The following is a 24,893-nucleotide window of genomic DNA, read 5'->3' on the forward strand; positions in this document are numbered from 1 at the left end:
CTATTTTTATTTTTTGTTTTGGGCATTCATGTTCTTTCATCTTTAAAACAAACACTGTAGAGAAACAAGGTTTCTTTTGATTCAAACCTTGGCGGTCTCTGAGAGGATTGCTTGACCCCATTACTTCTGGGCCTATGGTGACTGCAGCCCTAGAGGAAGGGGCTGGGTCTCATTCTCTTCAAAGGCAGGCCAGCTGGGATGACCCACCTGCCTCCCCCCCCCTTGCCTTCGGGCTTAAAGTCTCCACCTTCTCCCAGTAGTGCCTCTGTGGAGAAACCAGCCTTAATAGGCCTCTGGGGACACACAACCAAATCACAGCCTTGCTCTTAGTTTGGAATTTTATACTCTAAGCCAGGTGTTTCAACACGTGCTAGCAATCCCAGCGCTAGGGGGACTGAGACAGGAGACTTGCCACAAGTCCAGTCTGGATTACGGAATGAGACTATCTCAAAAAAAAAGAAAGAAAGAAAAGAAAAGGAAAGAAAAGAAAGAAAATAAAAGAAAAGAAAGAAAAAAGAAAAATATCTTATTCTCCAATTAGTTTCCTAATAAATTTATTATGAATCACACAAGTGACTTAAGCTTTTCCTAGTAGCTGCATCTAGCAAAATAAAAAAAAAACAAATAAAAATGTTCATATTTCATTTGCCACAATAGACCACCAAATATATTTCAGCATTGAATGAAAAAAAAAAAAGAAATAAAAAGGAAAGGAAAGAAGATGGCTGTCCCTAGTATGGTGGAGGAGAAAGTTTATTGTAGATGAAAGGCAGGGGCATCTGGGAGAGTCCAGACCAGACTGAACTGGGCCCTGTGGGGAGAGGGGAGGGGCAGGGAGAGGGGAGAGAGAACCAGGTGCAGCAGCCAGGAGGCCAAAGCTACAAAATGTCTGGGGAAAGGCAGTCCAGCCTCTGGGTTGGAGAGTTCTGGGTGGAGGAAGGGGTTTGCCAGGCAGACCCTGTAACAGAAGGATGCTGGGAGAACCTGGCGGCCATGTCTGCTTTGATATGTTAAATAGGCACTATAGCCATCTGCCCTGGGTTTGAAACTTAACAAGCATGATGTCTACATCCACAATTATTGCTCTTTCGTGTCTTCCTTTTTCATACCAAGTCTTTCAAATCCCATGTGCATTTTTGATTGATATCGTATATTTCGTTTATTGGCAGGGTGGGCAGGGTGTTGGTGATTGAATCTAACAGGACTTTGGGCTTGCTATGTAAACACCCTACCTCTGGGCTGTAACTCCAGCCTCTACGTGTTTCATTTTATTCTAAGCAGTGTGTCCTGGATTGGCCCCTTGTCACTACCCCACCAGCTGGCAGTTGAGTTTCAGCCTGCTAGGCAAATGCTTTGCCACCGAGATCCACCCCTTCCCCCTCTAACCACATTTTGGGTGTTTGCTGTTAGGACTGACAAGCAGGGCAAGTCTCAATAGATGTGGTCTACAGTTTGGGGATGCTAACTTGTTGGTATGCAGTCCTCAGCCTGCTTGACATTGCTCGGTTAAAATGAACCAGAGGAGCAGCTGAGGGCCTTAGACTGGGTCACATCACTAAATATAATTAACTATTCTTCCTATGCCCGAGCTAACAAAAGCTGAAAGATAAATGTCCCATCTTCCTGACCCAACACTAACAAAAGCTAGAAGGTAAACTCAGGATGATAAGATGTGCCTGTCTTCTACGATAAACAGCTGTCTGAATCGTGTAACTTACTGCAAAATTACAGCTAACGGCAAATGGAGCACAGTTGCTTCTTCATGTTGGACTGGGAAGTATAGCAAAATTCCCACACCCAAGGCTCATGTCATCCTGTGCTGTGCTGGTCTGAAAGAAAATGGCCCCCAAAGTGGGTGGCAGTATTAGGAGATGTGGCTTTTTGGAGTTCATGTGGCTCTGTTGTAGGATGTGTCACCGTGAGGGCAGGCTTTAAGGTCTCCTATGCTCAAGCTACTCCCAGTGAGACAGACCACTTCCTGTTGCCTGTGAGTCAAGATATAAGGACTCTCAGCTCCTTCTCCAGTGCCCTGTCTGCCTGCATGCTGCCTTGCTTCCTGCCAAAACCTCTGAACACCTTGATTAAATATTTTCCTTTATAAGAGATGTTATGGTCATGGTGTCTCTTAACAGTGATAGAAACCCCAACTAAGACAAGCACAGAACATACTTTTCATGCTCTTCCCAATTAAGGCATCGATGAACAGACTTGACGACAGCTGGTTCTTTCCGGAATCACCCCCCCAACACCCCATTCATCCCCTTTGCAAGGTGTGTTTTCCTTCCCTAATACTCTGGTATGTGAGACGCTCCCTCGGACTGGATGCAGTGGTTCACCCTTGGAATGGCAGCACGTGGGAAACTGAGGCAGGGGGACAGCTGTAAGTTCAAGCCAGTCTGTGACACATAACAAGACTAAATAGATGTAAAACTATACCGGTTCCATTCTGCACTCTTCACTCTACACGCTACAGGAACTAGACTGGAAATTTAAAAACATACACACACAGACAAAGACAGACAGAGAAATGGGGCCATGGGGATATCCTTGAGAATACCAGGAATGCCCACTTTATTGTGCCCAGGGGCAGCTTATACAGGGCTCTGACCACGCCCCAGCTCTCCGGATCTTTCAGCTGCAGACTCACCAGAACCCATTCTCCTGCCATCAGGGTCTTGGGTTCAGAGCAGCTGCAGGTTGCTCAGAGCATCAGAAAACAAGTTGTTTTACAAGACATTCAGGGTCTAGTGGTCTTTAGTCCCCAACAAATAGAGGCTGGAGGGATGGCTCAGCGGCTAAGAGCATTTGTTGCTCTTGCAGAGGATCCATGTTTGAGCATGCATGTTTGACCCAGCATCCACACGGGGGCTCACAGTCACCTCTAACTCTAGTCCTAAGCAGATCCAGGGCCCTCTTCTGATGCCTGAAAGCATTACTCATGGTGTACAGACATACATGCAGGCAAAACACACACACATAAAATAAAAATAAATGAAATCTTCGGAAAAATTTAAAGGCCCAAAGACAAGCCTCTTAACCTTTCCTCTGGTTTCTGTTCCCTTTTTTGCCGGGGAGGGCGCTTTGCAGGAAACCGCAGGCCACCTCGCTCAAGGGCAGAGTTGACTTTCCAGTTTTCCGGGAGCACAATAAGTGTCTCATAGCTGCCAAACCCCAGCTCAGTTCTCACCACGCCTCAGTCATCTGTAAGCCTCCTCCCCCAACACCATCGTATGCTGGCATACTGCGATGTCTCAGTTGGGAATGAGGACGCCTCTCCTGCTGAGCGTGCCCATTTCTCCTGAGACTTGTTCTGACCCTAAATGCCCTCTTCATGCCATGCGTGCCCGTCGCAACAGTGACAAAAGGCATTTTGATACTAACATCTAGGGGCTGGTGATACAGCTCAGGTGTAGAGCGCACGCCTTGCTTCAGTCCTCAGCACTGTGTCGGACCAGCACGGTGGTGCGTGTCTGCAATCCCAGCACTAGGAAGCTGCGGGTAGGAGGATAGAAAGTTCAGGGTTGGGCTGAAGTATAGAGAATTTGAGGTCAACCTTGGCTATATGAAACCTTGTCTGAGAAACAGGGTAGGGGAGACGGTCCAGTGAGCAATGTGCTTGCCACACGAGCCTGAAGACCAGAGTTCAGGTTCCCCACCATCACTCAAACACCAGGTAAGTGTAGCAGCCATCTTGTAATCCTGGTGCTAGGCAATGGAGATGGGCAGTATCCAGGAAGAGCTGGCTAGTCTGGCAAGCTCTGGGTTCAAGTGAGAGACCCTGCCTTACTGCATAAAAGGAAGAGTAATTGAGAAAGACACCCAACATCAGCCTCTGGCCCCCAGAAACACACACACAGACATACAAATATACCCAAAAGTAACTGCACATATCTGATGTCTTGGTATGCTGGAAGGCTTGTGAAAAATAGGGGCTGGAGAGATGGCTCAGTGGTTAACGGCACCGCCTGCTCTTCCAAAGATCCTGAGTTCATTTCCCAGCAACCACATGGTGGCTCACACCCATCTGTGATTAGATCTGGTGCCCTCTTGAGGAAGTCGTCCTCATCAACTTAGACCATGAAACCCAATATGGACAAGTTCAACAGAACCGCCATATTCAGGCTGCTCACACATGCTCCAGCATTGCCAGGGCATAAATTTCAAATTTCATCCAGGCTGTTTCATCTTGAATGTCCAGAGTCTGAATACACATGGAAGGAGAGGATGAAACAGTCTCAGTTGCGACTTAGAATCCATAGGACACAAGTGGAGAAATTGATTAAGTCTGGAGGATGTGAGTAGCTCAGGAGGAACCACAGGACCCAGTCTAGGGAGGTCAGGGATAGATTTGAGAAGAACCAGGTCCTGAGAATGGATGGCTGTTATAAACGGGCTGCAAATGCAGGTTGGCTCAGCGCCCTGAGATCTGGGTTTGGAGATAAACGTGGCTTTTCAGGGTGTCGTCAAGCTTCTTGGTGGAGCCTGTTTGCCTGTGTTTGCTTTGTGCGGTCTTCAAGTAGATCTGATGCCACTTGTGACTGGGCTGACAGACTGCTGCAGTGAGTTCCCTTCTTACAGGTCTGCCGACTTTTTGTTTTTTGTTTTTTGTTTTTTTTTCAAGATAGGGTCTTACTGTGTAAGACTGGCTATCCTGGAGCTCACTCTGTAGATCCGGCAGGCCTCTAACTCACAGAGATCTGGCTGCTTCTGTCTCCTGAGAGCTGGGATTAAAGGCATGAGCAGCTCCTCCCAGCCCGGTCGACTGACTCTTGCCCACAAGTGCCAGGAGGCCTGGAGGGCACAGTGGGGGAGGGGAGGGTGATGCAGCCCCTGTTTACTGTGATACAATAGTTTACGGAGTATAGATCAAACTTTTCCTTCTTTTGTTCGCTTTAGAGACAGCCCGGGCTGACCCAGAATTTACTGTGTATTCTAGGCTAACCTTGAATTTATGACAATCCTGGTTCAGTCTCTCCACCCAGAGACCTCAGTGGTGCCAGGCTTCCTTCTTTTCTTTCCTCCTCCTTTCTTTGGTTTTTGATGTTGTTTTTAACAGAGCTTTGATTTTGGTTTGGCTCTGTTTTTAACAGAGCCCAAGCTATTCTGAAACTTCTGGATTCTTAGGTTCAAGTAATCCTCCTGCCTCAGCCTCCCCAGTGCTGAGATTACATGGAAAACCAGGTTTTTCATCCACTCTCTTTCTCCTCCCCCTCCTCCCTCCCCTTCCTTTCTTTCTGAGACAGGTCTCACCATATAGCCCAGGTTGTCTTCAAACTTGAAATCTTCCTGCCTCAGCCTCCCCAGAGCAGGGACTACAGATGTGGCTCCCAGTCCTAGCTCTCTCTCTCTTTCCCTCTCTCTCTCTCTCTCTCTCTCTCTCTCTCTCTCTCTCTGTCTTTCTCTCTCTCCCTCTCCCTCTCTTTCTTTTTTTTTTCCACGACTAGATCCACCATGGTGATTAATATTAAACGATAGTGTAAGATTATCATCATCTACCGAAGAACAGGGCACTGGTACCTGGCAATTTGAAATACAATTTCTTGATTCACTGTCTAGGCCCAAGACTGCTTTTGTTTCTGTTTTAAGATGTTGTGTTTCTAGATAGTTCTTAGGTCTTCTCTAATGTGATTGACAGTAATCTGACCCCTTCTTGCTGTCGCCTGCAGTTTACCAGCAACGTCACTGCTTCACGTTGACTCGTTGCTCTGCTGGTGGCTGGCATGCATTTATGTGTGCAGATACACAGTGTGTTGCTAAGCAGGTGATGCCACAGGGCGATCGGTAATGAAAAGTCCCCAGACTATCTTAATACAAAATATACAGCTTTAATAAACAGAAGTAAGACTTATACCAGCTTACACCAGAATCCAAACGATCCATCTGGACGCAGGAGCCAGGCAAGAGAGAGCTAGCAGAAGCGCACTTGCCAGGTTTATAGGCAAGCTTTAGCCTAAGGGCGACACGCCCCAGGAACAGAGTGTGATTGGCTGAACTCCCCTATCAAGCAGGTTTGTTGATATTGTCAAAAGCCCTTCTAACTGTCTGTGTGAGCATGGCCAGACCAAAAATTTTGCTGTCTTTGGCCAATTACATGCTGTTTTAAGAGAAAGGCTTCCCGCCCCCTCCTTCTCGCCCTCTCTCCCGATGTCTTACTGTCTTTTCTTTATGTCCAGCATTCTGTGAAGACCACGAGTCAGTGATGCCATAGGGTGGTGGGTGGAGGACTCCACATAGCTAAGGAAGTCATGAGGTTGCAGTGAGTTGGCTGACCGGGTCGGTGTCCACAAGAATGATATTGGAAAACCTTGGCTTTGACCTGCTGAACTTTATTAAGAAACCAAGTCAGGTTGCAGGCCTGAATTGATTGGCATCTTTGTCCTCAGTTGCCCCTTAGCCATCAGATTTCCACAGGGAAAACAATAAAGACAACATGCTATCTCTTCAGTCCATATTACATACATAAACACATGTGAAGCAGGCCTTAGCCTTGAGGTTATTCAGGCCTTTAGGTTCATAAACTAACTCTTGAGAGAAGAAAACAAACAAACAAAATTTGCTTAGCAAAGACCCTGATTTTGACATTAGGAAATGACCACCTTGGCCCCTAGACTTTTAGGTCAATCTGAGTGACGGTTGCAGCCCCCTGGACCTGCCTTCTTTGCTTTAAAATTGTTGATTACCCAGTCACTGTTCTGCTTCCTCAGTGGGATGTGGGTCAGTGTGGGTGCTCCATAACTACCATCACCAAGTCCCCTGTGGTCTGTGCTTGGCCTTAACGTGGGGACAATCAGGAGGGGTTTCCATGGAGCCTTCTGTGTAGGAAGCAGCTTTGGCTGAACAAGTGTTCGACTTGGAAATTTCCTCCCTTTCTCTATCTTCTGACAGTCACTTTGAATTAACTTCTAGGGATATGAGGTCAGATGACCAAGACTTTAAACCTGCTTGGTCCTCAAATTGTTTGTTCAGCCACAATGACTAGGATGTGATCTCCAGAGGAGGAATGCTTGATCTCCAGCAAGGTTGGGCTTGTTCTGTGGGAGTCAGGAGAACCTGCTCGAAGGCTGTAAAGTAGGCTAACAGAGGAAAGGAACAGCTTATGAGACAGGGCAGGTTGAAAGACCCATGCTACAAGCCAGGCCTGGTGGGACACCCCTAGAACTCCAGTACTTAGAAGGCTGAGGCAAGATTGCTGCTGCAAGAACAGTCTGGCCCAGGTAGGGAACCTTTGCCTCAAATAACAAAACCAAACAACCCCCCCCAAAATAAGCTAATATCTAAGTCATAGGAGTGTGTGCTTTATCAGCCCCACCAGGAGGATGCTGGGCCTCCATGGTGTGTGTTGGAGCACTGTGGTCCAGATGGAGAGGCCAGAGGAACTGCTACACTCAGGCCCTGAGCACCCTGAGTGGTCCAGGACAGAGAAATCAGGCTGGCACCAGAGGAAAGGGGGCTGGAACTCAGATGACAGCAGAAGTCACTGCAAACTTCTGGGCGTCAAGCGTCGATGTGTTTGAGCACAGCCATCTCCACCTGATGTGTTATATTCCTAGAAGACATGCGATTGTTTTCTCTCTCGTAATTATTTAAATTTGGCCTGGGTTACAGCATTCATGGGTTACACCCCGCTGACATTTGTTCGTCAGCACTTGGGTTCGCATTTGGATTCTCTGCAGCCCTGTGAAGGGCCGTGATAGGGTCAGATCTTCATGCTACTGTGTACAGCGCAGAGCTTGGTGCTACAGAACATTCGAAGACTGTCCATTCTTCTATTCTTGTGTATGCCCGTTTATTATATGTACTTTTATTATTTTCTTATCTATTCTTATTTTAAATCTAGAAAGTATTAGGCCTGAGAGTGCCCAACTGTAATCCGAGTTTCTCAGAAGGCAGAAGCAGGAGAGTTACCGCAAGTTTGAGGACAGCCTGATCTGTATAGTGAGTTCCAGACCAACCAGAACCACATGGCAGGATCGTTTCTGTTGTTTTGTTTTTTAAATGCCATCACCTTGCTTGCCATTTTACCGTAGGCTATGTGGCAATTCCTTCACAATCTAAATGATTTCACTCAGAGGTTTAGAACTGAGTGCCTAAAGCAAGTTAGCAGACTCCACAGATAGGCAGATGGCTGAAAAAAAAATCCCCCAAAACTGCCATGGTCTGAAGTGGTCGTGGCCCAACTACTGGGGTCTTCTAACTTGTATGTGATTATACACTCTTAGATGACATTTTGTTAACTGCATATGGAGCTAAAGATTTTCTAGCTAGATGTAATGGTGTGTGCCTATAATCTTAGCACTTGTGAGGTTGACACAGGAGAATTGCCCCTAGTTGGAGGCCAGTATGGGTGACTGAGTAAAATCCCTTCTCAAACAAAACAAAACAAAACGCTCCACTAAATTTAGAAAAAAAATAAACATTGCATTAAAATATTATTTTATCTTGACTCCCTTTGATACATCTTGCATTTCACACCTTTGGTGAGTTCTTCCTCGCCTTCGCTTTAGGCCCCTAAAGCCCTGCCCACTCCCGTCACACCTGGCTCTTTAGAAGCAATTACCAATGTCAACAATTCTTACCTATTATACTGTGCACCAGCCCCTTTCTAAGCGATTTCATAATGCCTCATTTTGAGGAACTCACTTGAACTAAGCTGAATTATGTGCAGAAACGGGAATAAGCTGCAGTTTACTATGTTGGCCCCAGTTCATCTCTGTCTCTGTCTCTGTGTCTCTCTCTGTCTGTCTGTCTGGCTTACCCACCCCCGATTGCAATTATATCCTCAGTCCCTTAGGCCTCACTGTTTTGTTTTTGTTTTTTTTTTAACTTTTGAGACAGTGTCGTTACTGTGTAGATCAGGCTGGCCTTAAACTTGTCAGTGATCCTCCTGCCTCAGCCTCTTGAGTGCTGGGATTGCAGACATGTGCCAAAAACACATCTAACTCAGTGTTTTTGTCTGTCTGTTTGTTTGTTTTAAGACAGGGTTTCTCTGTGTAACAGCTCTGGCTGTCCTAGAATTTGCTTTGTAGACCAGGCTGGTCTCAAACTTACAGAGATCTGTCTGCCTCTGCCTCCCAAGTGCTGTGATTAAAGGTGTATGCCCCCACCACCGCCAGACTGTGGCCTCAATTTTTAATATAAATTTACAATTAAATTCAAGTTGGAACCAAAGCCACCAGTATATAGATTGAAACAAATTGAACTTGTGAACTGAATTGAAAATATTTCAGGACCAAGTTGTAATTCAGAAAAGAGTTCATCTCTCTGATTCTGTGAAGAAAAAAAAAATAAGAACAATAGATTTTGAGAAGTGATTCCGAGACCTCCCCCGCTTTCAGCATCTTGCCTCTGATCTGTAGTTTTTAAGGGCTGAGTATCAACAGCCTATGTAAATAGTCATTTTATTGGAAACGTTATATTGATAAAATGTAACTTTAAGACTGAGTGGAGGGAAAGGTCTTGTTTGTTAATGTGGTATCAATTTTCAAATAATGTTTTGTTTGTTTGTTTAGGGAACTCAGGAACAAGGCAAACATCCAGTTTGGAGAGAATGGAACAACCATATCTGCTGTCAGCAATAAGGCATATGTTTTTGAACGAAACCAATCTGTTGGCGACCCTAACGTTGACTTGATTAGAACAATAAATATTCCTCTGTTGGTAAGTAGGCCTTGTTAGGCATTGTTATTGTGGGTTTGTGGAAGGAAGATGGCAAGCCTGATAAGATTCTGCGTAATTCAAAAGCTGCTGTTTTATGATAAAATGTAGATATTACAGGGTGGACTCATCTTGCTCAGCATGGTGAGTTCCTGAATTTAATCCCAGTGGCACCAAAAACAAACAAACAGACAGAGAGACAGACAGACAAGCTAGACACAAATGATGGACACACAAATCCTGCTTGCTGCAGCAATTCTTTATCTGCCTAATGCTTGAATTACAGGCACACTTGAGCAGCAGTGCCTAGCCAGCCTTGTATGAATATGTACTTTTGTTAAGTATATAGATATAGACTTTTTTCTGAGGTCTGTAAAACAAGGCCATTTCAAAAGTCATTCAAAGATTAGGTCTCTGGGATTTTTCCTTTATGTTCAGGATCAGCATTTATGCAAATTAAGTAAGGGTCTATCTATCTATCTATCTATCTATCTATCTATCTATCTATCTATCTAGGTACGTGAGCCATCCTGAGTCCTAGGGTCCTCTTTTCTTGAAACTGGATTTTGTAGCCCAGGCTGACCTACCACCTTTATTTGTTTTTTTAATGTGGCACTAGGGATCAAACTCTGGGCTTCCTGAATAATCTGGTTGGGGGTCAGGGGCGAGCCCTCCAGGGAGCTTTCTTAATCCCCTGCACCAACCTCCTCTGAGGCTCCCCTTGTCACTGAGGACCCAGGACATTAAATAGCACAGATCCTAAATCTTGCCTTGTCCTGCTGCTAAAGATGTAGAGTTTAAAAACTCAGCCACCAGTCAACTCCAGGGAACGTGGTGCCACCTTGTGGCCAAAGGTCCCTGTGTTTATACGATCTCATTCCTGCTAATGGGAATTCTAAATTCACTGTAATCACAGCTTCTTTCTGAGGCAAAGACTGGAGGATTGGAAAACCCAGACTGGGTTCCAGAGTCAGATCAAGGTTAGCCTGGGCAATTTAGTGAGGCCATCTCAAAATTTACAAAAGGGGGCTGGGGCTTAGAAAAGAGATCAATGGAAGAGGGGTTGTCCTCCATGTGCAAGGCCATGAAGTACACACACACACACACACACACACACACACACACACACACACACACACAAGCTCTTACTCTATACTGACAGGGAGGTCCCCGGTTGGATTTTCTGTTTAGTCTCAAACATTTCGGTCTCAGTTTCTGGCCCATTCCTCTGAGGAGCAGGATGAGAGGCAGGTGGGTGTTTCGGAGGGAACACTGGTTAACCCACCTCTGCCCTGCAGACCGTTGTGGAACTGGCCCAGCTGCCCCTCCTCAAGAAGATCATCGAAGCCATGCTGAAAACCTACCAGCAGAAGCTGTTTGTGACTCACTCCGTGCATGAGTTGCTCTGGGGCTACAAAGATGAGATCTTGTCCCTCGTCCACATTTTCCAACCTGACATTGCCCCGAACTTTGGCCTGTTCTATGGCGTAAGTTTTCTTCCTAAAAACCTCTCCTCAGTTCACAGTGGGAAGATGGCGCCCAAGACATAGTGCATCTTGAGACTGGCTTTCTTCTGGGTGAAGACCAGCACTGACCGGAGTTCTAAATATTTTTAAAAGCCTGTGTAAAATAAGACAGTGGTTTGGGGGGTGGAGAAAGAAACTGAAGTAAAACGAAAAGTTGGTGACAGATAAAATTAACCCGGGAATAAAGCGTGAAGTTAGGGGGTTGCTCGTCTGCTGACTTGTGACTGTCCAAGGTCTCACTCTCAGTTTATAAAGCAGTAGCATTTCACTTCTGCTCTTGTAGAGGGTGAGCCTTAAGTGTAAAAAGCTTAGAGGCTGTTCAAACAGAATTATAAGCAAGTTTTAAATCCTACTGTGGGAGAATGGGTAAAGGAGGTCAAGTCTCACCACACTGCGCTCTTCGTTCTGGGAGAGCAGCCCAAATACATGATCCCCAGAATGCCCCACCTCAAGGGAGCACGGCTTTCACGGGGTGTTTTGAGTGTCATAGTATTTTAAAAGGTTTGTTGTTGTTGTTGTACTGCTTATTCTCATTTTAAAAATTGTGATGTTCACTTATTTTCAGAAAAATGGCACTAATGACGGAGACTATGTTTTCCTGACTGGAGAGGACAGCTACCTCAACTTTACGAAGATCGTGGAGTGGAACGGGAAAACGTGAGTCTAATGAGATGTCCAGTGGGCTTTGTTTCTGTTTTCCAATCAACAGAATATACCTCTCCCTCAATTTAATACTGGAGATATTGCCTGATGGTAGAGCACCTGCCTGCCACACACGCAGTCTGAAATTGATCCCAGCTGTGAAAGAAAAGTTGGTGTTTATCTTTTAGATAAAAATAGAAATGTTCTTAAAATTACTTTAAAAAATCACGATGAGGGTTAAAATTCCTCGAGAACTAATGAAATTGATGGTTTGTAGGCTTACCGCATGCAGAGGTGAAGTAGAAGCCATGGAACCGGTGCTTTTCTTTGGTAGTTGTGGAGTAACGTGTGGTAGCCGCGGTCAAGCACGTTCAGGCCAGGGCTCTCTGGTGGAAGGGGGCAGCCCACCTCTCTTTTAACTTCATGAGTATGGACTGTTTATATTATTTTTCTAAAGATGAAATTTATTTGAGTTAGTATTATAATGTTTCAAATTTAAAAATTGTATTACCAAGCCGGGCGGTGGTGGTGCATGCCTTTAACCCCAGCACACGGGAGGCAGAGGCACGCGGATCTAATAATAAGTGTTAGTTTTATGCCCAGTAAGTAATAAGTGTTTGTTTTACATCCAAACACTTATTTTCTAGCATTTTAACAATAAGATGGCTTAGTCTTTTATATTCATGATGCAATTGTAGATACATTTGTGATATATTATTTGATGTTTGAATTTATTTTTACATTCTCATTCTTTACTATGCTTAGATTTTTATGACTAATATTTTTTATTTTTTCTTACTTTTCCTTCCAAATAAAAAAATAATTTTACCAGTTTTTTTTTTAACATCCACATCTTTGCACCTTGATTTTATTTTTGAGACACAGTCTGACTATGTAGCCCTAGCTGATCTGAAACTCCATATGTAGACTACAGAGATCCACGTGCCTTTGCCTCCTGAGTGCCAGAATTAAAAGAAATGTGCTACCATGGTTTTTATTTTGTTTTATTTTTTGACTTTTTTTTTTTAATGGCAATTTTGGTCTTTAAACTTGGGCTTTGTGTGTACTAAAGTCCCTACCACTGAGGTATATCTACAGCTCCTTTGTCTTATTTTTGGGATGATTCAAGCTCTCATTTTGCCTCCAGTCTGGCCTGTAGCGCCTGCCCTCTCCGTCTGGCTCCCCAGATGCTGGAATTAAACTGTGAGCCACGACAGGAGCTCTCCAGAGCCTTCTAACGTTTATCTTGCCTTTGATCGCCTGCAGTTTTACTGAAGTGCATCCAGATTTGGATTTATGATTCTGTTTGGCCCTGGAGCACACTTCTAATCTAAGGTCCCCAGTCATTCTGAGATTTGGGGAACCTTCCGGCACTTAGCTACTCACCTGACTGGCGTATACCTGAGTCTTGCTACAGGTGGAATTATCTATTCACTTGACTGGCCTATACCCAAGTCTTGCTACAGGTGGGATTATCTATTCACCTGACTGGTTGGTACGTGCCAGCATCTTGCTACAGATGCTTGGGGTTTAGGCCAAATGAATCCATGTTCTTATTCAAAGCATTGAAATAAGCACATGTGCATTTGCAAAGCAACAAGGGGATTTTATTCAAAGCAAAATGCTAGTACAGATTAGAATGAAATGATGTTGAGAAACCCAGGCCACATGAATAAAGGCACTCAAGAGCCCAGATTCTTGTTTGGGACTCTTTTTGGTTCAAGAAGTAGTATGATTTCTAAAGATCATAGTATGTGTTTTGGGTTTGTTTGTTTTTTTTGACAGATTATTTTATGACCTTTTCTTCTCTCATGTCCCATCCCATAATGTGTCTGTTTGTGATTATATGTAAGCCCAACTCTACCTCAGCATAAGATAAGAATTAGGAAATTCTCCCTAAACTTGCACTTAGGACCAGATCAACACACTGTCCATAGTTCTTTGGAATGGAAACAAGGTATTATTAATGGGCTGGGTTTTTTTTTTTTTTTTGAGACAGTTTCTCTGTGGCTTTGGAGCCTGTCCTGGAACTAGCTCTTCTAGACCAGGCTGGCTTTGAACTCACAAAGATCCGCCTGCCTCTGCCTCCCGAGTGCTGGGATTAAAGGCATGCGCCACCACCGCCCGGCCTAATGGGCTGTTTTTGAAGTAACTTATTCCTGTTGCTTAAGTGAAGCCTGATGCAAGTCTGGGTCCTAGATGGCCAACAGGTTGCTTGGTGATTGTGTGGAGAAAAGTGTGCAGCCCAGCCAAGTAGAGTCCAGAGTTACTAAAGTATTGACTAATGTTTGACGCCTTCAATCCCCTTTCCCTACCTCCTGGACTCTGAAGTCCTCTTAATTCAGTCTCTGTGTCTTACTTATTAAACTTTTCATTTTCTGATCTTATATTTATGGAAATTCCCTAGAACTATCTTCTAATTAATGAATTCTCTCTTCAGCTACAGTTTAGAGTTTACCCCTGTTGATTTTTTTCCAAAACATATTTTTTATCCAGGTTTTCTATTTTTTCAATCTTCTTGATTTTGTTTCATTTTTTTCTTTTAATATTGTCGCCCACTTACTTCCTTTTTGTGTGATGTTGGTAATGGAAATCAGAGCCTCACACGTATCAGTCACGGGATCTCTATAAGGGTAGAGTGTGCTCCATCAGGGGCTTGAACCACGGTCCAAGGAGCAGAGATTCCCTGCTCATCAAAAGAGGCCAAAGAAAGCAACATCTACCATTATGTGGGTTTCGGAGTTGTCCAAAGCTGGTGACTGGGGGTAGGAAGACTCATAAATAGCCTCACAGCAAAGCCTGAACTAAGCTGTCTCTAGCTCCATTGCTTTTTAATGGAAAAAAACATTTATTTTATTTTGTATGTATGACTGCTTTGTCTGCATGTGAGCCTGTGCACCGTGTGTGTTTCTGATGCCCACGAGGCCCAAGGGTATTAGATTCCCTGGAACTGAAGGTGCAGAGGGTTGTGAGCCACCATTTGGATGTGATACTGGGACCCTAACCCAGATCCTCTAAAAAGCAGCGTCTTAAACCCTGAGCCATCTCTCCTACCCCAACCCCCGTTACTTTTAAGACGGTTACTGTTTCACATGTGATATTGTCCACAGGTTTATGGAATTAGCCTGACTTCATTTCCTTGTGACTTGGTTTTCTGTCCTTTAAGTTTTAATTGAAAAATGATTTGCACAATTGTTTCAGTTGGGAAGCTAGTCTGGTGTGTGTGTGTGTGTGTGTGTGTGTGTGTGTGTGTGTGTCTGTCTGTCTGTCTGTCTGTCTGTCTGTCTGTCTGTCGGTCTGTCTATTGCCTCATCTCTCCTTATGTTGGCCTCCATGTAGTCTGGAACCAGTGTACAAGATGTGCCTCCCACCATGACATGGGAGAAATCCAGAGACAGCTTAGATCAGGTTCTGCTATGAGGCATTTCTGAGTCTTCTTCCTCCTGGCTTCCAGCGTGCAGAACAGTATCATTTTAGCTCAACTTAACACTGTATGCTTGCCAGCTTTTTGTCTAGGAAGATGTTCATTTGTTTTGAATGTGCTACGGGCAGTCTGAAGATTCTCCTTCCCCATTTTATCATCCTTTATTTCCTGTTTTCACTTTGCAGACACTCTCAAGGCAGGAACTGAGAATAGCATCCAGACCTAAATTGGGAGAATTGCTATTTATGTTTTGCCCGCTCCTTCCTTTTGCATTTGGACTGTTTTAGTCCATTCTGACTGCTATAACAAATCATCATAGACCACGTTTTATATAGTGGTCTATATAGTCTATATAAGTTTATATAGACTTATAAAATGCAGTAATTTACTCTTCACAATTCTGCGTGCTGAGCAGCCTAAGACCAACATCCCTGCAGCTCTGATGAGGGCATGGTTGTGGTTCCTTACAAGGCCGTCTTCTCACTTTAACGGCACACACGTGATGGAAGGGCCGAGTCAGTCCCTGTGGTCTAATCTAAGGTCACTAGTCTTATGTCAGGGTTCCCCTCTCATGACCTGGAGGAATCGTAAGCGTTTAGGGCACCGCGTGTACCATTAGTCAAACTTGCTATCTCAATTGTACTTTCGGTGTGTGAGGCCAACTCAGAATTAGCATTTCTTCTTGTCCTAAGTCTGTTGTTTTTGGAAGCAAGACCTATTGAGAGAGTAGTTAATAGTCTCCATGCATATTAAAGAATGGCATACATCTGTGCAAAGTCCATCTGTCCCGGGCCAAGCTATGAGCAAGGCTATTAATGCCTACTTGGGTTACCGCTTTACGTGAACCAGCAGTTCTATTATTGTTGTTGTGTTTGTATATGATGTGGGATGGGGAGCAAGTGTGCCCCAGTGTGCACACAGAGGTCAAAGGACAGCTTTGTGGCCTTGGTTTTTCTCCTCCACCTTTACATAGGTCCAGAGATTGACCTCTGGTTGTGAGTCCTACAGACAGGGTCTTCATGCACTGAGCAGCCATCTTGCTGGTCCCTAAATCAGTATTTCTAAACACCTATGAGAGATGCATTTTTTTTTTGAGGAAGAAAACAGGAATTTGTGGCTATTATCTTTATCAAATGTAATTTTGGTTTGGGGCCTACTTGTGGGTAAGATGCCGAGGTAGCCAGTCCCACTTAGCCCTGGCAAGGTCCTGCCCATTGAGAGACCCCACAGTCCGACTCGATCATCTCTGCTCTCTGTTGCGCTTATCGACTGCAGGTCTCTGGACTGGTGGACCACACACGAGTGCAACATGATTAACGGGACGGATGGAGATTCGTTCCACCCTCTCATCACCAAGGATGAAGTCCTCTACGTGTTCCCCTCTGACTTCTGCAGGTAGGAACTCTAAACAGACACGCATCCGGCACAGGAACTGAGAGAGAATGCTGTGTAATGGTTCATAGCATGGGCTCCACAAGGGAACTGTTGATCTGGCCTTAACACTATTACTTTAGCAGCTGTGTAGCCCGGGGCACATTATCTGACCATTCTACCTCCCTTCCCTCTGTCCCTCCCCTCCCTTCCCCTCTCTTCCCCTCTCTTTCCTTCTTTTCGCACCCCCTTCCTCACTCTTTTTTCCCCTCCCTCCCTCCCTCCCTTCCTCCCTCCCTCCCTTTCCCCCCATCTCTTTCTTTCTTTCTTTCTTTCTTTCTTTCTTTCTTTCTTTCTTTCTTTCTGTATTTCTGTATTTCTGTATTTCTGTATTTCTGTATTTCTTATTTATTTATATATGTATTTACTTATTTATTGGAATCAGGGACTCAGGCTGGCTTCACACCTGCCAGAGGCCTGCTGCAGCCTCTGATGACCTTGACCTTCTCATCCTCCTCCCTCCCCCCCCCCAGTGCTTCTACCACCACGCCCTGTTTGTCCTGTTTGTTCGGTGCTGGGATTTGAACCCAGGGTTTCACAGGTGCTAGGCAAACATTCTTCCGGTAAGCTGCATTCCTACATTGACTTTGTATTCGTCCCTCCTACCAGGTCGGTCTATATAACTTTCAGCGGTTTTGAGAGTGTGGAGGGACTGCCTGCTTTTCGCTATAAGGTGCCTGCAGAAATTCTAGCCAATACCTCCGAAAACGCTGGCTTCTGTATACCTGAAGGAAACTGCATGGACTCAGGAGTGTTGAATGTCAGCGTCTGCAAGAACGGTAAGAAGTTCTAGAGAGGTCGTGGTTAAGGTGTCTAGGATGCAGACAGACTTAGGGTGTTCAACAAAGAACTTGTCACCAACCTGAGATACAGTGCGAGCCCAGCCTTTCAAGGATAATATTTTGGCATGTGCCTTCAATCCCAGCACCAGGTGCCTGAAGCAGGAAGGCAGTGAGCTCACGGCCAGCCTGGGCTCCATAGCCCCCGCCCCTCCGTGTGAATGATAACAGCCCTGACAATGATGATACCTATCAAACAATTTAAATTCCTAGTTTTGGTAGCACATGCCTTGGCTACGATCCCCAATGATTTTGAAGCAGATTTAGTTTTAAACTCTTATCATGAGTTTCTTTTTTTTTTTTTTCGTTTGGATGTATTGTTATTGGTGTGTGAGCATTGGTGTGTATTATTGGTGGTGAGCATGCAGGCCACGGCACACACGTGGCTTCAGAGGATACTCAGTGGCGTCGGCTCTCCTTTGCACCTTTATGTGGGCTCCCAGGAGCTCCCTCGGGTGTTCAGGCTTGTGTGTCACCTTTTAAACCTTTTGTTCTCCCTCTTGGTTTCCTGATGCCTCGGCTCTCTGTCCCTTCCCAAGAATGAGAGAATCATCAGTGCTGCAGCTGACAAAAGGTGTCTTTTTGCCTTGAAGATTATTTATATATAATACATACTATAATATATACATATATTGCATTTGTATATAATTTTATATGCATTGGTGATTTTGCCTTCATGCATGCCTGTGTGAAGGTGTCAGATCCCCTAGAACTGGAGTCACAGGCAGATATGAGCTGCCATGTAGGTGTTGAGAATCGAACCCTAGACCTCAGGAAGAGCAGGCAGTACTCTTAACTGCTGAGCCATTTCTCCAGCCCCAGAGGTTAATTTCAACAGTGAGAAGTCGCAGCAGAATTACCCACGGAGCCTTACCTGACAGGTGTGCAGTGTCCTCTTTTTTTTTTTTTCTTCTGGTTTTTGCTCTTGGTTTTGCTTGCTTTGAGGCAGGGTCCTGTTGTGTAGCTCAGGCTGGCATCATGCTCCATCTTTCTGTCACAGCCTCTTGGGTGCCGGGATGATGTCCATAGCTTAGTATCTTCGTCTTATCACCATGGGAACAGAGCAAAGAGAAGGGATGTGCTTTTATGAAACTTCTCTAAGCACTTCTTTGCTAGTAGTTCTTTTTCTGTTTCGTTTGCTTCTTTTTTCGGGCTGGAGTCTCACTGTGAAGTTCTGGCTGTCTTGTAACTCACCTATATAGACCAGTGTCACTAGCATTTCTAATATTTGTGCTAGATTACTATTTAGAATAGAATTCCTCTTTAAAGAATGTAGGATGATAGTCTTTGTCGCTTTGAGACAAGTTTTTACCATGTAGTCCTGGAGGCTGGCCTCAAACTTACTGTGGAGCCCAAGATATCCTTAAACTCACATATCCTCCTGCCTCAGCCTCCCCAAAGCTAGGACTACCATGCCTGGCCCTCTTTAAAGCTCCTTTGGAGAAGCTGCCTGCATAGGAACCCTCTCTCCTGAACTGCAGTACTCCTTTTTTAAAAATAAAGGGGTGCACTAACTTGGCTCTCTTGTCTAATTGGCCTTAAAATCTCCTTTGGGACGAGTCTGAGGGCAACAGGCCCCTCCTTGTCCATTCCACAGCCGCCCACAAACCTTGCATCAGAGTTCTCTGGAGAGATATTAAGATATACATCTGAGGATGCTATAATCTGTGCTTTCTGTACTAACAAGTTCTGTGGATGGTTCCCATGAGATGACATCTAGGCATTCGGTGACCACTGTGCAAAGGAGCCCAGTGCGCTAGCAGTGAGTAGGGACACATTCCTCCTTCAGATCTCCCCCGCTGTGAGGCTCGGTGAGAGCTCCTGGGCTTGATGTCCTCCTCACATCACGGCGTACTTTTCTTGCTGTGTTCTTCTTAAAGGCGTTACTGCGAGAGTCCAGGAAAGACTGGGTTTTACAGCACTCAAACCTCTTAGCACAGCGTTGTCCTCTCCGCTTTCTGGAACCCCCAACTATGGACTGGAGGTTCTGTCATCAGTAGACAGTTTTCCTTCACACACCAAACTTGGGCAGTGTGCAGATCTCTAAGTGGTGTCGGCACTGTGCATGGATTGGTTCCCAGTGCTCCTGTCTGGACTTAACTCCCCTTGGGACTGGAACTCTGCAGTGTGTCTTCTAAGTAAGGAAGCACAGCAGTTCACAGAACAAGGAGGAGTGGCCTTGCTTCCGTAAGAGCCACACAACCTTTTTAAATTTTTTCCTCTTTGAGCCAGGTTCTCATTTAACCCAAGTTGCCCTTATTCATTGTGACCACGGCTGGCCTTGAACTGCTCATCCTTCTGCTGAGTGCTGGACTTACAGGCATGTGCCACCACGAACCACAGGGAGACTCTTAAACTCTTCTTACATCATGCTATCCAGGAGAACAAGGTTCCCTGGTGTAAAACAGTTTTTTTTTTTTTCCTTCAAAGTCAGGCATGCGTACTTCTGTAATCAATCCTAGTACTTAGAAAACAGAAGCAGGGGCAATTCTGAGAGTTCTGAGCCAGTCTGGTCTATGGAGTGAGTTCCACGCCAGCCTGAGCTACAGAATAAGACCCTGTCACAAACAAACCGCAAAACCCCAAACGAAACAACAGCAGCACAAACCAAGTCATTGTCAACCAAGCAGTGCTCTGAACTGGGACCTTCTCATCCATCCAGAACACTACTTCTGCAGCTATGCACCCTGGGAAATTTCAGCAATGTTTGGGAACCTCAGCTTCTTCAAATGTAAAAATGAGGATAAGGGCTTCAGTGGTTTTTTGTTTTGTTTTTTGTTGTTGTTTTCTTGGTTTTGGTGGGTTGTTTGTTTGTTTTTTGAGACAGGGTTTCTCTGAAGCTTTGGAGCCTGTCCTGGAACTAGGTCTTGTAGACCAGGCTGGCCTCGAACTGACAAAGATTCTCCTGCTTCTGCCTCCTGAGTGCTGGGATTAAAGGTGTGCGTCACCATCTCTTGACAGGGCTTTAGTTTTATAGAGTGTCACAGAGCATTATTTAACACAGACAATGGATTAAAAAGTATCGGTTCAGCAACTGTTTGTTTAAGTATAAATGTGACCAGGACTTCGGAATAAGATATCAGTGAGAGAATGCGGGATTTATCAGGTAGTAGAACATGCAGTATAAATACTGAACCTGGAGTCACAGAGGGGCAGTGACCCTGCTCAAGCTCACTTGGGTACGGCTTTTCTTTTTTCTTTAGGAGCCAACTTTGTGGTCAGGAGCTGTATATGCCCCTTAGATTTAAGAAACAACACCATTCATTTCTCTGTCCCTTACCACGCAGGTGCACCCATAATCATGTCTTTCCCACACTTTTACCAAGCTGATGAGAAGTTCGTTTCTGCCATAAAAGGCATGCGCCCAAACAAGGAGGAACACGAGACATTTGTGGACATTAATCCTGTGAGTACACTCTTCCTCATGTCTTATTGTGTATGCGCGGGTTCTCTTAATCCAAAGCGTTAAGAGACACACTGTCTTCTGTGGATACTTAAGAGGGCAGAAGGAGATCGGTGTGCACTGTGGTTCATAGCCTGTGACGGGAAGTCCTAACTCCGTGGACCAAATCTGCAAAAAAACAGTAAACCCGCTTTAAAGAAGAGAAAGAAAGCAAAGGAAAACCATATAGCTCAGTGGTGGAGTACTTACTTAGCTTGCATGAGGCCCTAGGTTCAATCCAGCATAAAAAAATAAAATGAAAACAGTACAAATTCAGTTACCAAAAACAGCGGAGGCTGGACCCATGTACTGATCAGTCTGCTGTTGGACAGGATCACAAATGCCCTTCGCCTTCAGAATTACAGATGAATTGTGTATTCCCTGCTTAGAATACACAGATATAAATGGAAATATAGTTTCATTCACTTTTGGCAAAGCATCTATAGGTACTGAGTGTCCTATCTATTATTAATGTAGACAGTCCCGGTTATGTATATATATTTTGAGTGCACAGAAAAGAATGTTAATGTCATAGGGGATCCCTTCCATGTAAGAGTCCCTCACTGTAGAAGATAAATAAAAAGATCAAAGATCTTTCTGAGCCCGGCAGCACAGACCTGTGATCCCAGCTACCGAGGAGGTTGAGGCAAAAGGATCACAAGTCCAAGGCCACCCTGAGCTCTAGTGTGCTCCACACACGCTACACAAGCACTGTGCTGCTCCACACACGCTACACAAGCACTGTGCTGCTCCACACACGCTACACAAGCACTGTGCCATCTAAGCTGCAGCCCAGCCCTCGAGTGTGGCTGTGCTTGGATCTCCATTGGCCACCTAGATCCCTCTCATCAATCAAACAGCAGGGCCTGTCACTAAGGGATGGGTGAAGTCCTGTACCCTCAGTGCCCCTCGGGGGCTGCTGCCCCATGCCTCCAGCACTCTGGCACAGGGAGCCCTGCACTTGGAAGCCATCCTCCCTTAGCTCTGGACAATCACCCAAATGTCCATACCCAACACAGAATGTGTAGCCTCTGATGGGGTGTTCCATGCTTTGCAATATCCTGGGAACTTACTAGAAATGCCTCGTTTCATGCTCCACCCTGATCTACCAATCAGAATCTGTGTCTTACCAGATTCCCAGGGATTCTCAGCCCCCACAAAGCCCAGTCCACCCAGCGCAGTTAGTGCTCGTGGTTCCATTTCAGGGACCAGTTTTCCCTTGTTCTCTCTGCCTGCTAAATATGGCAATGGGTCCCTGTGGGTCAGAACCACACACAGTTACACTCTGTTGAAAATACAGCTGGAAAAACTATTAATTTTTTTTCTCTCTTTTTATCTACAGTTGACTGGAATCATTTTAAGAGCAGCCAAGAGATTCCAAATCAACACTTATGTTAAGAAACTGGATGACTTTGTGTAAGCGTCATTTCTTCCTACGGAGGTAGAGGTGGGGTTTGCCTCATGACTTTCGGGTAGGCATGGTATTGGAGTAATGAGAGCTACTTCTAACGTCTCGACTTGTCTATCCCTACAAGTTCTCATCTGAACAGTTGCAGGAGGCTGAACGCAGCCTTTCTCTCCCACATTTTCTTAGTAAGAATTCCCGAGTATAGCTTCCTGCCCAGACTTGCCAGTGGGATTTTTCTTAGATCTTAGAAAATACTGATCAAAAACATAATTTTGGCAAGCCTTCTATAGGTACTGAGTTTCCTATATATTACCAATGTAGACAGTACCAGATACGTATTTGTACTTTGCTCTCATTCACAGAAATGAACGTAAAGGTGATAGGTGATCCCTTCAATGTAAGGGTCTTGTTCTGTATTGAAAAGGTCAAAAATCTTGCTGAGCCTGGCAGCACAGACCTGTGATTCCAGCTACCCAGGAGACTGAGGCTGGCAGATCACAAGTTCAAGGACATAAAACCACACATGTGTTGTCTCTCTATGTATCCGTCCATCTGCCTACTGTCTAGTCTAATCTAATCCATCTATCCATCCATCTATAATGATGGATTTCCCCATTGAACTCTCCAGATTTAATCCCATGTTATGGGTTCCTTCTAAGAAGCAAACATGGTTTACAGGGATGTCTTCCGGCACCTGTCTGTGTATTTTTGAAACAGTTTATTATGATAGTTAAGAGCTAGACCCTCCGACTCAAAATGGAATTACAATCTTGGTTCCACTGCTCACTCCCGGTGATCTAGGGCAGATTCCCTAGTCTCTATTAGTGGGATTCCCTTCTTCCCACCATGCACATAATGAGAGCCATGACATGTGACTGCTGCAAGAATTGGATAAAACAAAGCCCCCAAACACTGATTACAGGGTGGACAAACGGGTCAGTTGGCTCTTGTTGCAGAGGCAGGTGTAGGTGGCCTAGAAACTGCCCAAGTGGCAGCTTGTGTCATCCTTGCTGAACAGTTCTCCTTATGTTTTAATAAAATACCACATACCCGTGCAGTTTTGCATGACTGGCTGATAATATTGTGGTCTTGACTTCTGATTTATATGTGTCTGCGAAGCTAACTAAGAAGTCCACAGTCAATTCTAGGTGACTGGGTGTATTAAGTGTGCTGTAATTTTTGTATGATCATGTCTCTCCAGACGAGAGATGTTTTCGTGAGGATATCTGTGACATAATACCATCCTTTCTCTTTATAGTGAAACGGGAGACATCAGGACCATGGTTTTCCCAGTGATGTATCTCAATGAGGTAAGTCCTGATCAAGAGAAGAAGTATGTTTTACTGGCCCAAGCTTGGGATACTTCCATTATGATGTCTACAGTTGTAGTGGTGTGCCATTTAAGTTATGAAGAGAGGAAAAGGTGGCTTTTTAAAAAAAAAGATTTATTATTATTATTTTGGTTGTTTAAGACAGGGTTTCTCTGTGTAACAGCCCTGAATGTCCCAGACTTAGCTTTGTAGACCAGGCTAGCCTCAAACTCACAGAGATCTTCTTGCCTCTGCCTCCCGCTGCACTCAGGATTAAAGGTGTGCACCACCACTGCCTGGCCAAGATTTATTTTTAATTATGTGTGTTCATGCGTCATGTGTGAGTGTAAACACAGGTGCTAACAGGGTCTGGAAGACAATCTGACCCCCACAAAGCAGAATTATGGGGTGCTGTGAGCTGCTCTATGTGGGCTCTCTGACCTGAACCCAGGTCCTCCTCAAGAGCAGTGATGCTCTTAATTGCTGAGCCATCCCTCCAGCCTCAATGGTGACCTTTTAAAATATATACTGCCCCCAGAAAAGCTCTCTTTAATACTTGTGGGAGGGGTCTGTACCTGAGCGTTTATCTGGACGTTTTCTGTCTCAAGAGCACCAGGTAACACCCTTCCGAGGTGCCACTTATGTGAGAAACAAGCTACACAGGTGACAAAAGCGCCCAGGCCCTGTCCCCTGAAGCCTGTGCCTCCACTGAAGCCCTGACAGCTCCAGGCACCTTCTGTGAAAGTCACATGTCAGGGGCAGACGAGATGGCTCAGCAGGTAAAGGTGCCTGGCGTCAGTGCTGAAGAACTTGAGTTTGGACTCCAGAACCCACAGGGTGGATGATGGGACCAACCTCGAGAAATGTCTTCTTACTTCCAGCTTCCGCACACTCGCGTGCATGCGCACACACATACCACCACTGCTGCCGCCACCACCAAATGACAGCAAACAAACAAAGCAATAAAATATTCCTAAAAAATTGTATGTCAAGGTCAGACATAATGGCTCTTAGTACTGGAGAGGAGGCAGGGGCATGTGAATCTCTGTGAGTTTAAGGCCAAACAGGATTACCTAGTGAGACCTAGGGTTACCCTGTCTTAAGAAGGAAGGAGAGGAGGGGAGGGGGAGAGGATAAGAAGAAGAGGGGAGGGGGAGAAAAGAAAAGTACTAGGCCTGAAAACGACACTAGAGACTGCTGTCAGGAGGAAGCCCCAA

General features: G+C 45.1%; 1 protein-coding gene across 1 annotated transcript in view; it reads left to right on the forward strand.

The window, feature by feature from the left end:
- Scarb2 (scavenger receptor class B member 2) overlaps nucleotides 1–24,893 on the forward strand; it is a 57,063-nt gene that overhangs the window by 26,409 nt on the left and 5,761 nt on the right. Inside the window, exons 3-10 of the mRNA XM_085691638.2 lie at nucleotides 9,510–9,657; nucleotides 10,953–11,141; nucleotides 11,746–11,837; nucleotides 16,522–16,641; nucleotides 17,287–17,456; nucleotides 20,804–20,922; nucleotides 22,301–22,374; nucleotides 23,625–23,676. Coding sequence (XP_085547764.1) covers nucleotides 9,510–9,657; nucleotides 10,953–11,141; nucleotides 11,746–11,837; nucleotides 16,522–16,641; nucleotides 17,287–17,456; nucleotides 20,804–20,922; nucleotides 22,301–22,374; nucleotides 23,625–23,676 — 964 coding nt within the window. The remainder of the gene's footprint in view (nucleotides 1–9,509; nucleotides 9,658–10,952; nucleotides 11,142–11,745; nucleotides 11,838–16,521; nucleotides 16,642–17,286; nucleotides 17,457–20,803; nucleotides 20,923–22,300; nucleotides 22,375–23,624; nucleotides 23,677–24,893) is intronic.

The sequence above is a fragment of the Myodes glareolus genome, chromosome 8 (genome assembly GCF_982192425.1).
Source record: "Myodes glareolus chromosome 8, mMyoGla1.1, whole genome shotgun sequence".
NCBI classification, from domain to species: Eukaryota; Metazoa; Chordata; class Mammalia; order Rodentia; family Cricetidae; genus Myodes; species Myodes glareolus.